This window comes from Polistes canadensis, unplaced genomic scaffold (genome assembly GCF_001313835.1).
Source record: "Polistes canadensis isolate GaletaPanama2010 unplaced genomic scaffold, ASM131383v1 scaffold_113, whole genome shotgun sequence".
NCBI classification, from domain to species: domain Eukaryota; kingdom Metazoa; phylum Arthropoda; class Insecta; order Hymenoptera; family Vespidae; genus Polistes; species Polistes canadensis.
The window spans coordinates 189283-205068 of NW_014569660.1; the positions used below are offsets into that span (position 1 = coordinate 189283).

Here is a 15786-nt window from a genome sequence, read left to right on the forward strand (position 1 = left end):
TTAAAATGAAATTAAGATATTTAATTAATGGAACAGAAGAAATGCAGGAAATGATTAAATTTCAATATGGTATTCTTTTGTATTCGAAAAAGTAAAATGAAAAAAAAAAAATAATAAATAAATAAATAAATAAAAAGGTATATGATATAAATCAAATATATTAATAAAAGTAAAATATTCATTTAATATCTAATATTCTCCTTATTATGCTCATAAAATTCTATATCACAAATGCGTGCCTTTGAGGAGGAGGAGGAGCTAAATTAATCACATTTACTGCATTTGCTCATTCCATCAATACAATGGCTACTCTCTCTGCATTGATTTATATCATGAATTTTACTGTATATAAATGTACTCGATAAAAACAATTATATGTGTGTATATATATATATATGATCATGGTTAATATTTTTAAATAAGAAATTGATTAACGTTTGGATATTGAATTTCGTGATAAAAGGAAATATGAACATAATAATAATGTGCAAAAAAAAACAACATTTATGAATTCTTTAACTTTTGTTAATCCTCTAAAAGCCAATATATGTTTTATGTTTAAATAAAAATGTTTTTTTTTCATATTTAAGAGCTCACGTTTCTATAATATTTTTTTTTTTTTTAATATTTTACTTATAAAACATGCTGGTAAAATTTTCTTGAAATAAAACACTAGTACACTCTGAATAATATAATAGTTAAAATATAATTGTTGTTTTAGCTAAGTATTAGTAAAATAAAAATATAAATTTCGTTTGATAATAAATTTGTAAATATTTAATATTATATTAGTATAATATACTAAGTATAATAGTATAGTATAATTATAATGATACTTATGTTAGTATAGTATAAGTACTAATATTTCTGTTCCTTCTTTTTTAGTATACTAGTATTATTAATAGTATATATACTTCCTGTATACTATTATTATTATTAGAACATTATTATTAATATCGCAGTGAATACTAGTTAGTATTATTCTTGTACTAGTTTAAATATTAATATATTACTACAAGTAATACATAAATTAGTATATTATTTGTAATAATAGTATAGTAATTGTTATAATAATAATAGTAATATATTAATGTCCTCCATATAATTATACTATACTAATTATATAACTCATATTTAAAAAAAATCACGTTAAATTTCTGATATGAGACAACAATGAAACTTTAAGGCAATAAAAAAGATGAAACGAAAAAACTTTTTAAAGTATAGATTTACATGATCACGTAATTTACACATATGGCTTTGTAGAGGATTAATAATTATTATATATCTTTTTCAGTTTCTTTTTTTTTCTTTTTTCTTTTTACTCTTAATTTTCCTTTTTCTCTTTTTTTTTTGGTTTTTTATTTATTTTCATAGTTCGAAGTTAGTCGTAGCACTTGTGCGTATTTCGTTAACATCGTTTAGCGAGTCACAAACAGGATACTTAATACGAAGAATGTTGTTATTTAAAATAATTATCAAAGTAATCAAAGTGGCACGATTTCAGTATCTCGCTCTCTTTCGCTCTCTTTATCTTTTTCATTTCTTTTTCTTTTATTTCTGAATATCAATCATTCCCTCCTGACTAGAATCATTTAACTAACATTTTCTACGATTTACAGTCAGTCAATCTGTCTCTGCACATGTGTGTGTGTATGATGATATTTTAAAATTGTATTTTAAATTCGTTCACTATTTTCTTTTTTTTATGATATCATTTTGTCATGGCTGTTACCATAATCTAGTAGTCTTTAAGACTGTAGTAGTAATAGTAGCAGTAGTAGTGTAGTAGTAGTAGCAGTAGTAGTAATAGTAGAAGTATTAATACATGTTGCAAAAAACTAGACAAGTAGTTTAGAGCTGCTAACTATTGTTATTTTTATTATTATTATTATTATTATTAATATTATTATTGTATTATCAGAGAGGCATGCAAGGTACACGCGATGAACGTTCTAATTTGTTCTCTTTTTTTCCCTTCATTAATTTTTCTTTTTTTAAGTACAATGACAAGAGAGAAAATTTTTTTTTATTTTTCGTTCATCCAAAGCAAGTTAATTAAGTATCGTCGTGGGTATACACTAAATCGTAAAGCAAAATCAATTAACGCTTAAAATTTATATAGAATGAACATTTTCTTTAAAATATACGAGTAGTTTAATTTTCTTTTTTTTTGTTTTTCATATGGGTGACCGTGAGCAACAATGCCATACGATAGATCATCGTTAAGCCATTCCTTTGCTATTAATATCTTTGTTTCGCTATCTTCTTTCTCTTCTTGCTTTCTTCTTCCTCGGTCAAGCAAGAAAATAATCATGCTCATCGATTCATTCGTCGATTCTTTTAACAAAATGATAAAAATAATAATAATAAAAAAAGAATTATAAATCACATTCGAAGTAGCGCTAATGTACTAAAGACACCATTATTAATAAGTTATACAAGAGATGTGTCTAACTCATTTGATCAATATTTGCTGCTGACCATATCGCAGTTGTTGTGCATGCATGTGCACGCATTTACATTATGCAATGTGAATATTTGAATATTCGACAGAATATTTTCTTTCTTTAAATGGATTACAATTTTATTCGAAATTTTCTTTTCTTTTTTTTTTTCTGATTTTTCTTTTGTTTTGTTTTGTTTCCTTTTATTCTTAATATCCGTTGTTTCAATGATTTATCTTTTTTCTTTATTCTTTTATACGGTCAGCAGCTGGTAAATTTCATGCTACTTTCTTCTTGTTGTTTTTCTTGCTGCGAGGTAGAGTAGCGAAACTTGTTATCTGAAAAAAAAAAAGAAAAAGGAAGAAATAATTTGATTAATTAGATTGTCGATTAATACAAATATTAAATATATATCTAAATAGAAAAAACATATAAATATTATATTATTAATTTTTAATTAATAATTCGTGTGTAAATTGTGTAGCAACGCATGACCATCATTCTGTTATCTATTTAACATTTTGTTCTTTCTTTTTTTTTTTCAATGGATTAACTGCACACAAATTTTTAGAAAAAAATGATCGACATGCAACGTAAATGTAGGACACGTTAATGTGTTTTATGTGTTAAATTTACATAACACACAAACATTAGTTATATGTTATGAAATTTGCTGAAATCTTTCATACAATTACATTGGACCAACCCTTCGTTCTTGCCATGTTCCAGAGTACTCTAAAGTGATTGTAGAGTCAACAAAAATAGGATAGGATTAAGGATCTATATTTGTTCTTTTTCTCTTGTTTTATTTTTTAGATAGCATCTTCATTAAAGTAAACTTTCCTTGAGGCACCAGGTGATCGTGACATTTGTGGTATCAATATACGTTTAATTGAAGTCACTTTTGCATCAGTATTTTTCATTTTATCAGACGAAGTATCCTGATTACAGTTATTGGAAGTAGAATCTTTTTTAAAATCATTTTCATCCACTTTGTTGTTATCAAGATTACTTGAAATCTCATTGATATCATTTTGATAGTTATCAATCTTGGTTGTAGTAATATCTTGAGATCCAACGCTGACAGATCTTGATCTGGAGCTATATTCAGAAACAGATGAACTGGAGTCTTCGTCTTTATTCGAACCGGTTGAAGTTTTGTGAAAGGTGCTGTGAAATATATTTTTTGGTATAGCTAATAGTTTGGTGATACCTTCCTTGTTTCGTTTCTTTTTTTTATTTTTTGTTTGAGATGCATGAGCTATAAAAACGTCTTTGGCATTGTTAACAGTTGAGAAGGTCTTCATCATGCCAGTTTTTATTACCAGGGTTGCTTTCAATGCATTTTGAGATTCAGTGCTATCTGAGAGGACATCGTCTTGAGTTAAAATAGGTGCTTTGGGTGCCAGCTTCTTGTTATATTTACCAGCACGATCATTGCAATCCGAGTTACTTCGAGTTACATTTGTCGTTGGCCATATTTTTAAGGAATCAATATTTTCTAAATTTCCTAAAGATTCTGCTTTGTCTGAGATAAATTTATCAATTTGATTTAATTTTTCCTCTGATGATACTATCTTCTTCGTGACGGTCTTGTGTGCATTATTCAAAAGTTCTTTCAATTCGTCTAGTTTCTCTCTACAAATTTCATCCATGATTTTATTGATATCCACATTGGCGTCAGTTGTTTGAAAAGAATTTATAATAACTTGGTTCTTTTCATTATTCTCCTTATTTTCCATATCTTTTTGTGAAAGATCTGATTCTTCGTTCGATGGTTTTGTTAAGATTTCACTTGATCTCTGACAATCCTCCAAGTTGTTCTTATCTATTTCCGAAAGTTCAGTCTGAGGTTGTTTATCGATGACTTCATCAGTCTCTGATAATAAATTCGGTACGAACCAAACCTCAGACTCTTCAGATGATGATGATGATGATGATTTAGATTTTTCTCTTTCATTGAAATTATCTAATAACTGTTCGTTGTTATCAGACTTACTAATTTTTCGATGATCATCGTTCTTATTCAGGATTAACAAAAGTTGATGAAGTTGATCAGGAGTGAGGAGGGTTAATGGCGATGGAAGAAGGTCGTCGTACTCGAATTCCTCTCCAGCATCCTTCAAATATCATAATCGTTGAGTAGAATTAAATTGTTCAAGTTCTTCTGATCGTATGATGAGAAAATGATGAAACACAGTGTCATAGAGTTATGACAGAGTGTTAAAACAAATCGGACGACAAGTAAGTAACGTGAACAAAGTTTTCATGACATATTTCCAATATTTTTCTAATAAATGTTCCAAATGTTTTTTTATGGATTATTCGAAATACCAACCTCTGGTGTCTTTTTTGCTGTCGAGCGTGGCTTCGCACGTGTCCTAGCTCCTACACTCGATGTTCTAACTAAAGCATCACCTTGGGATGCTATTCGATGAGATTGCAGTGCTTCGCCACTACTGTATCCGCTGGATATATCATCGGAGGACCTGATATTACTGAAATATTATTAATTAATTTAGTATTTTCTCTCGTCCAAAATTATAATTTTTGATGATAAAGGTTCATAGGGAACTTGGACATGAAAAGAAGTAGAACTTAATTTAATTAATTAATTTCTATTTAATTTATTTAGTATTTTCTCTCGTCCAAAATTATAATTTTTTAATGATAAAATTTTATAGGGAACTTGGACATGAAAAGAAGAAGAACTTAATTTGATTGAGTTCTATTTAATATTAATTTAATTAAAGTAAGTTCTACTTCTTTTCATGTCCAAGTTCCCTATTAACCTTTATCATCAAAAATTAATAAATTAATATTATCATTGTCTTGTAGAATGATTTGCATAGAGAAATCTTTTATGTGAATCTTCTATGTTTATTAAATATATGTAATATAAATTTACATACGTTAAACTAGCTATTGGTTCTCTAGGTCTTGGCTGGATCATATCGACATCTACTTCAGAAAAGTACATTTCTACTCTATTGGTACTGGATTGAGTCCTACGTGGACTGTATCCTCTTCTTCCTACGTGTTCTCTTCGGCGAGGTTCCTCTAAGAATTATCAATCATATTAAATATACAACTCAAACATAACTTTATCAATAACAATTAACACATTGACACTATTGCAGCAGGCCATATTTTTAAAATTATTTTATATATAATATCATTTATAAAGCAGCAGCACAGAGTCAATGCATATTAAACTAAGTACAGATATAAAATATAAAAACAACCTTCCATGTCAGTCTCGTCTTGCGGTTCTGGTAAACTTCTATTTTCGATATTGTTTCCACCAGTCAAATCACTCAAACTATAGCTCTTCCTCAATTGTTGAACTAATCCACCGCCCCCCTGAAAAAATATAATCATCGTTTTACAAAACAGAAAAAGGTTCGTGAATGGACACTGATGAATTTCTTTTTCTTTTTTTTATATAAAATGTAATGATTAAGAAAATAAAAGAGAATGAAAGAATGAAAGAAAGAAAGAGAGCGAAGAGAGAAAGGAAAGAGAAATGGCAACAAAAAAAATTCAAATCTTACCAACCAAGAAAGGATGTTAATGTGTTATCTGGACCATCACCAGTGCGAAGGTAGTAAAGTGTCCAACAATGTTTTATTTTTTGTTTTTTGGGGGTTTTTAAATTATTTTTGTCTTTTTTTTTTGTTTTTTTTTTGTCTGTCTTTGAGGATGAGCAACGTTAAGAAAATTCATCTCTTGTTCGTTTCTTTATATCCATAGCTCGCTAAAAAGCTTCAATGCATCCATGTGATGATAGATTAACATCTTTGCGTTAACATTTATGATATTCATGTTAAAATGAATTATTTATTATTTTTGTTCGTTTCTATTATCGTTAAAAATCATCAGCCAGTCAAAAGTCAGTATTATTAAAAAACGCTTTAGTGAACAATTGCCAATTGCAAATATTGGAGTACATATACATATATATATTTATGGCAAGTATTAATTAAAATTATATAAAAGGTGAAATAAAAATAGGATAGAAATAGAAAAAGCATGTGCGCTGTGAGAAGAAAGAGAGAGCGAGAGAGAAAAAGTAAGAAAGAGATAAATAAAGGAAAGAGCGAGTAAAAGATTTGTTGTTATTAAAAAAAATGCTTTTTATTTTCGCAGGAAAAAATTGTGATTAAAAATTTAATAAAAATGATTCAATATTTTCATCTTTGGGTTTGCATATTGAAAACAAAAGTCTTACATGATAGGAAAAGTGTGATACTTCTTAAGTATTATGGTATACAAACAAAAATAATTATACTAAACGTAAACACGCAGTTTGTATAATAATTATTACAAACTAGAAGAAAATTAAGAACAAATTGTCGAATCATACGCGATCTTTTGTTTTTCTACAAAAAGAAGAAAAAAAAAAAAAGTAGAATAATAAAAAATAAAGATAAAAAATTACTCACAACTTATGTAACTAATACTAATGTAAATCCGTGTTTGCGATTAGTGATATACAGCATCTTGATTGTGTAACATACATACATATATATATATATACGCATGTTACGTTCATTGTGTTTCGAAGAACAGAAGAACAAATAATCATAAAATCTGGTTGTGCGCATTGTAACGAGTTACATTAAATCTCAGACTTAAAACATTGGTTTTTATATACACACAAAATACATGTGTATGTATATAATCGGTAACTTTCGTATTTATTTTATCGTACATTAGATAATAAGAGTAGAGATAGATAAATAAGAGTATTTATAAAAAGCGTAACACATAACAATTATTGCGCTCTTTATTCAACTATCTTATTATTATTATTATTTTTCCTTTTTCTTTTTTTCTTTTTTTTTAAACGCATACAATGCCGAAATAAAATTATTGGCACGTAGAACAGTCTAAATGTTTTGTTATACAAAGATAAATCTGTAAAAAAAATTAGATACGTTATTTGATTTTTTTTTTGTCGTCGTAAAATATTAAATAGGAATAAAGCATTGAAGATTAAACAAATTAAAAACTAAAGATAATATAATAAACACACTCCTCGTATAATACTTCATTGATCTAAAAGATCCAACGATATAAAATGTAAAAAAAGAAAATTATTTTATGTGATGAAAATATAAAAATTCATTTCAATATATAATTCATATACTCTTTCAAACACCATCGATTTATGTGTGTCTCCTGTTTAATATATTTAATATATATTATCTCTTTAAAATATATATTTAAAAAAAAAGGAAAATGATTAATATCGGATTAATTAGATGAATAATTTATATGAGGAGTGTCGTTAATTTATTTATTCGAATTATCATTATAATTATCATTATTATTATTTAGTAATATCTTTTTAATTTTGAGGTATACTTAAATCAACACATAAACCTTTTGAAACACTGAAAAAGCATATAATGCTTGTAACAGTGAACGATGAAGAGTTTATACAAATGAAATTAAAAATAAAAATAGTACAAGTTTTGTTATCAACAATATAGTTGCTATTGTTGCTAATCAAATTTTCGTATTGACTATTATAGGATTTATTTAAACATTTAAATATATACAACACTTTGATTTAAGTTTGGCAACCCTATTTTCGATATGTTTTCATTCCCTATTTTTTTTTGTTTTCTTTTGTTTTCTTCAGTCTGATTTGTCTTTCATTTATTTATTTATTTTTCTCTTTCTTTCTTCTGGTTAGTTGGACGCGAAAAAAGTTTGTTCAACGGTCGTGTAATCCTGGATTATCATCCCTCTTCATGAAGTTCTTCAAGTTCCTCTTCGTTGCACGAAGCGTTGTCAAATTAATCTTTGGAAATATTGGTAACAGTCATAATCTTCATTCGAGAAAATTGCATTCAATGTTGCAAATCCTGTTTGTTGTTGATTACTTGTTATTTCTTTTCTTTTGTTATATTTTCAAGTCCTTCGACCCCATGGGTACTTTTTAATCCAAGAGCGATGCATTGACGTTTGTTTCTTGTTGTTGGCTAAACTAAAATTCGCCAGATTGTTTCATTGGCTCGATTTCATTTTACGAATTTGGAATTATTTTGTTCAAGTATCTGTCCTTGTTCCATATACTTTTTTTTTTTATATATGTATGTATATATATATATATATATATTATATACTATATATATATATACATTTTTTGTTTCAATTTTAATATCGTTGGATATTCTTTTTTTTCTTTTCTTTTTTCTTTTTAGTTTTTCTTGGATCGATCGAGTATACGAGAGGAAGTATTGTCGTTTATAAATTATTAAAATTTAGTATTATTATTATTGTTATTATTTATGAAGGATGCAGTTTTATTAATAAACAGTGACGAGAATGTGCAATAATAATGATGTTCGATATAAATTAGTCTTAAAAATATATATATATATAGGATAGATTTTTTGTTGCAGTTAATTTTGATTATGAATTAATGATGATGATGATTATTTTTTTTTTATGTCTCTCGATGACGTGCTTGATCGATTATTATTTTAGATTTTGTTTGTTTCGTGATTAGGGGTGATATCGGATCAGCAATCTTGTAGCGTGCGAAGGTAAGCAGGCGAGTTTAACGAAAACAGAAAAATCATGAACAAATACAAATGTGTGATTGGCGGTGGCGTGTGCTTGTGCTTGAGAGAAAATTTAAACGAGGAGATTAGGTTCGTTTTTGTTTAGAATAACTTTACAGATATATATATATATATATATATTGTTATCAAATCCTTTTTTCAATGAATAAAATTCAAACTTTCGCAATATCAAAGGTGGTTATATAATACGACGATACATAAATACAAAATATGATTATTCAATTAAACAAATAACACACAAATATATCAATTAAACTGATAGTTAATTTAAAGAAAAATATTTATCAAAATTGAGATCTTGTGTTAACGTGACAAAACAAAAATGCAAATGGATCGAGATACAAATGATAAAACAATTCGAAGCTCATCTCCTCGCTTATTATTTTTTGTTTGTTTTGTTTTGTTTTTAAATCTATGAGAAAAAATATTAATGACAATAATAATAATAAGAGAGAGAGAAAAAAAAAAAGAGAGAAAAAAAAGAATATTACAAGGATAATTATTGTATTTTATGGCTAACCTTGATAGCGGTTTGCATGAGCACAGTCGTAGCATAATTGACACCCCTCGTGCCTAGATGTAGGACAGCTTTGTATCCTTGTTCTGTGGCACGTGCAAAGGCCTCGTCTATTTCAGCTTCGTGTCGTGTTAATGCAGGATGTACGAAGCGTCGATATAAAATACTTGAGCCCTTAGTAGTTGGACTCAACAACCACAGCACCAAAATAATCTTGATCTCATAATAAAATGGGAACCTGCGTGTGATAATAATAATAATAATAACAAATATCAATTTAAATTATTTTATAATACTTCACACACACACACACACACAACATTTTTTTTTTAAACTAAAGACACAAAACAGATTGGATATTATTTATATGAACAAAAATTGAGAAATGCAGAAAGTGAAAAATTCAAGCGGACAGAAAAAAAAAAAAAAGGGGAAGAAAAAATGTAAAAACGTTTATAAAACCTAAAAATCCCACCAGAAATATCCCGGTTTTAGTTTCCTTTTTTTTTTTTTTTTCTTCTTTTCTTTTCTTTCTTTCTTATTTGTAATTCGAGCACGAAGAGAGAGAGAGAGAGAGATTTGGCATGGGGAAAAGGAAAAAAGAAAATAAGAGAGAACGCAGCAAATGGTAAAAGAAGAAAAATAAAAAAAAAAAAAAAAAGGAAGAAGTGAAAGAGAAGAGTTAGAGCTGATTCCTCAGAAGTGCATGTAAGCCAATATCTATCCAGTCCGAAATTAGACTTTCGGAATTCCCTGGTGTACGTTGAGAGTATGAACCATGCTGGTCTTGTCGGTTTATTGGCCTCGTAAAATCTGCTATGATTTTCTGGCGCCTTTACACAATTTCAAATATTTTCGAAAAGGAATATTTTTCATCCCCAATTGTGAATTCTACTTAATTTTCATTTCTTTTTAACTTATTATCTAAATTATTTATAATAAAAAATGTGTTTTGTTGAGGCTTTTAAATGATAACGACCAAACTAACGAAGTTTTAGATGTATTGTGTTTTAGAATATTATAAAAAGAAATGTATGTTGAAATTAAATAAAAAAGACGCTGAACTTTGATGATTAAGTTGCTGAATAAGTCCCGAATAAAGGGACGAAACGTCCAACTTAATCAAATTAAGTTCTACTTCTTTTCATGTCCAAGTTCCCTGTGATATTTTATCATTAAAAAATTATTTCTAATGTTTTCTATTTAAGGAAAAGAGGACCTGGATTCTTACCAAAAACTAAAAAATACGTCAGTGAACGTCTCTGCACAAGTGAACAGAGCGAATACGATCCAGTACATCATCCATTTGACCTAAACAAAAATTACAAATATATTTCTTTTATTTTAACGATAATGTAATCTTGTATATTATAATTTGTTTTATGCTTCAATTATTATACAAAAGTTAAATATAATTCATAATTAATAATCTAATACCCAAATTATATAATCGAACAATGCAAGTAGATTTATTTGAATTTTGTTTGTTGTTGCAGTTGATTCACATTATCAAAGTTTATGTTTATATCGCGTAATTGGGTTCTTATTTTTTATAGTATGACGATGTTAATATTGAATATTGGCGTCGATTAAACAATTGTTTCTATTACACAAGTGTCATAGTCGATGTAACATTAAAAATAATAATAAATGAATTGTTTGTATGTATTAAAACGAATTGTACTCACATATTCTTTCACATTTTGCGTGCGGACAGCTTTGTAGGAGGCATACGCGGGATATAAAGTACCAAATCCTAATCTGAAAATCGGATACAAAAGTATATAAGTCAATGTTTTGGGTAAAATTATTGCAAGGAGGAACACAAGTATGCCCAAGTTGCATAATGTCACACGAATAGGAATCCTATCGATGGAATTCTCTGTCCAGGTGATCAAATGTTTCAGAAATATTCGTGTTAGGTTTCTTCGATGAATTGCAGTTATTCCTAAGTCTTCTTCATCATGGTGATTATTATCAATCTTTCTAGTTCTCTTTAACAATAAATGTTCATTTCTCATTTCCATTATTATTTCTCTCTCTTTTTTTTTTTTTGTTATATTTTGATCTCGTATAATCAAACGTTGTTCGTTCTTTGAAATTCTTATCAACGAAAACTTTGCCCAAATCGTCCGTGTTTAATCCGATTCGATAGAAACTGCAATGAAACAAACGAAAAAACGAATCCAATTAATCAACAATCGTACACATTAGATCGAATTATTAGAAAGTAAAAAAAAAAACAAATATAAACATTTATCGAGTTTATGCTTACGCGAAAGTTGGGGAAGAAAATTTATTACAAAAAAAAAAAAAAAAAAAAGCTCTTATTCGATTTCAATTCTACGTTCGATCGAACGAACGCAATAAGAACAATGAGAGATTATTATTATTATTATTCTCGTCAATTCCAACGATGAAATCGAATCACGAGATTTTCGATTACATTCTTTCAAAGATTAAAAATGTTTTAATTATTTTCTTTATATTTTTTTTTTCTTTTTTTACGATGCACACGTCGTAACAATCATTGAGTACTATATATATATATATATATAGTATCGATTATTATTATTATAATATCCTGTTATAGATATTACAATTTTAATGAAACTTTCAATTAACGTAGAATCTTTTAACAAAAATTAACAACAACAATAACAATAACAATAACAATAACAACAACAACAGGAATAAAATAATAGTTTGACGATGATACTGAATAGAACTGTTCACGCGGATGCCTCCAGTCAAAGACTAAACTTGTAACCCGTGATCTGGCAGGCCACGCGTCGTACACACAGATACATTAATACACACACATATATATAGATGCTATATGCATACAGGGCATTGAGAGAGAATGAACACACAGGGCAGAAGATGATCGCACCAATGCCCTGTTTGTACGTAGACTCTATTTTCGCGTTTGAAAAGCCGTTCTGTGTGTTACGAGCTCAATTAAGTGCAAGAGAGATAGAATTTCTAATGAAAGATAAAAAGAGAAAAGGTTATACATTGTGTGTGTGTCTGTGTCTGTGTGTCAGCTGATTTTATAATTGACTGGAGGATGTGGTCAATTTATTGACTGTTAATTGGCCACCAACTTATTCCTCTTCTTAATTTTCACTAAACCTTCTTGTTAAATAATAAGAATAATAATCAGATATTTATTGGGGTGTGTATATGTGTGTGTATATGTTGGTGGTAAAAAGTTTGATGGAATATTTTATACAGGATGATTAATTTGTTCTTTGTTTATGATTGAATTCAATTTTTAATTATAATTACGATTGACAATTGTTTTTAAATGTTAACACACACACACACGCAAAATAGAATAATTGTTCATATTTTAAATAATAAACTTGTCGTATAATTGTAATATCTTTTTTTTTTTTTTTTTAAATATTAGACCGTTCGATAAATGTAATATCGTTCTTGTTTTTTTTTTTTATTTCAATACTAAATAAATTCAAATTTGTTCATATTATTTATTTATTTGATTTATTGGGGATTTTAAATAATTGATTTTATACTTTTCGTGCATGCAAATATTGAATTTTTCATTGATAATTAAATAATAATATAATTTGAGATTGAATACGATAATTATATGACTTTGATACCTAAAATTCTTTTGAAAGTATTCATAATAACTTGTAATATTTGTTAATTGTGAAATTTCAAAGGTTTAATTATTATTTATAATTCAACTAACGTAAATATTTCTTTCATTGAAATTCTAGTTTTATTAGAACAAGAAGTGCATATATTTATACTCTCGTACACGGAAAAGTTTTCTACACTCGTATTTATAAGATAATGTGTGAGTATTATGTAGCCAAGGTCAAGATCATTGCAGTTCATTTCTACATGCATCGTTTGAATTCCAAACACAAAGATCTACTTTAAAAACCAACACATTCATGATCATCGAATTGCAATTAACAATTCATTTATTCCACTTATCGTCTCATATTATTATTATTTGTTTATTTTTAATATATTCAATTTGGATTATGTAAATATATCACTTTTTTTTTTTTTCTTTCACATTGTAGATTACAAATTTAATCAAAAAAAATATTAATTATTAAAAATAATATTAAATCATATAAATAATACAAGTAGAATAATAAATAAAATAATATGTTAACCGTGTTTATATTTAATTTAATAGACAAAAATAAAAGATAATAGATCATTTTTTTAAGAATGAAATAATTACTGAGAATAAGTAACAAAATAAATTTAGAATTTGGGTCAATCAACTGGGATGATAATTGCATAATTTAAGAAAAAGGAATCGTTCTAATAAAATATTCAAATCGGGGTGGGGGTGTTTAGGGGGGGGGGTCCCCCTGACGGATGTAGATCATCTAGAAATACAAATACATTTAAAGATAACGGGTGTTTCTTAGTAACAATCTGTGTTCGTTCATTTGAAAAAAAAAAAAGAAAGAAAACATAAAGGATCATTTTAAATAATTAAAAAAAAAAACAAGGAACGAGAACAATGGACTTTTCTTCAATGTTTGTTATAATAACGGAATGACATTTATCGCAGGGGAAATGTTTTTTTTTTTTTTCTTTTTTTTAAAGAAAAGAAAAGAAAAACAAGGAATATATTCTAAACCGTGTCATAATGCAGTCATTGTTTCGTTCAAAACACTGCACATTGCATATCGCTAGTTAGCCCAATTACCGTATGAAATCTCATCATGGTGTGTGTGTGGTCTCTGTGTGTTTCTATGGTAAATTTAAAAGACTTCTTTGACGATTAATTAGTACTCCCATTTGAATCCAATGCCACCATTAGAATGACGTTTGAATATCTTTGTTTTTTTTCTTATTAAAAATAAAAATATTTATTATTATTATTATTATCATAAGGAAATCATTTTTGTAATGTCGAGTTGCATGAAATATTTATTAGGAATTGATGGTCAAAATTAAAATTAGAAATAAAATTAGAAATAAAAAATGTAAATAAAACTAATAATAATTTGAAGAGTAAAAGTTAAGTTATCTTAAACGTTAATCTTTTTTAGTTAGCCAAGCGTTGAGAATGTTGTTCTTCTCATCTAGTTCAACGATGAGCCAACCAACCAACAACCTCCGACAAAATTGTCGTAATGAGGACACGTTTGTGATATTTTCAGACGAGGACGAGGTGCATCAACCTGTTCCTTAACAAGCTTACTATATAACCATTAAACTTTAGATCGAAATATCTCACCTACAATTATATCTGATTTTTATCTCAAGAGATTCATAAATCACTTGTTTTTCTTTTTTCTTTTTTTTTTTTAAATTATACTGGTAGAATTATAATATTATTAATAAATATTATCTTATTGCTATTTTGAAATAATTTATTAGGAAAATAGGAAAACAAATTTGTTCAATACGATTGGTCATCTTATCTTGAAATATTATTTTATTTTATTTTTTATTGTTCGATTATTTTAGGGTATATAAAAAACATATTTTTTTCTTTTTATTAATCTAAGTCTTTATATTTAGAATAGTATGAATATTGTTTGTATAATGAATTGTTTATAGTGATGAGTAAGCCAACTTAATCGTCCTTCGTAACTATTGTTACAATCACGTGAGATTTAAAATAAAATTCACTATATTCAACTTCCGCATTGTTATTTTGTTATAATTAAATCTAACGGGATGAATCAAAAGTTGCAAATAATTGTAATTCAATGGGGATAAACACAAATCATTGTATTTTCATATCAAAATAATTCATACAAAGTATTACTTTTATCGTTGTGTTGTCTTAAATGTAATATATATATATATATATATATATATATATATATATATATATAATAGAAAGAAAAAAAATACAAACTTAGAGATGATATTTGTCATTTTGAAATTATATTTGTGTGTTAATTATATATTTAATATAATTTTTTTTCATTTCATTAACCCTCATATAATTTTTATAATTTTTATTAAATGTTTTCTTTTATTTTTGACATTTTTAAAAAAGATAAAAATAATTCAATTTTTTCAAAATTATTCTTAAACAAACACACACACAACACGCACACGCATCATACACGTATACATATTTTTTTTATCGAATCAGAGGGTTAATGATAAATCCTTGATTGATTAATTAAACAAAGAAATGGAAGATAAAATTGTTGAGTATTTTTTGTTTTCTTCTTCTTCTTCTTATCAAGATTTCGGAATA

At 27.1% G+C, this 15786-nt stretch overlaps 1 protein-coding gene across 1 annotated transcript; it reads right to left on the reverse strand.

Moving 5' to 3' along the window:
* Window positions 1-2935: 2935 nt before the first annotated feature.
* LOC106787739 lies at window positions 2936-12076 on the reverse strand. The gene is made up of 8 exons (XM_014750360.1): window positions 11839-12076; window positions 11252-11721; window positions 10795-10874; window positions 9567-9801; window positions 5693-5810; window positions 5360-5507; window positions 4786-4945; window positions 2936-4567 (listed from the first exon to the last, which is right to left on the reverse strand). The coding sequence occupies exons 2-8, from the start codon at window positions 11588-11590 to the stop codon at window positions 3260-3262; spliced, it is 2388 nt and encodes a 795-aa protein (XP_014605846.1). The 5' UTR covers window positions 11591-11721; window positions 11839-12076; the 3' UTR covers window positions 2936-3259.
* Window positions 12077-15786: the final 3710 nt, after the last annotated feature.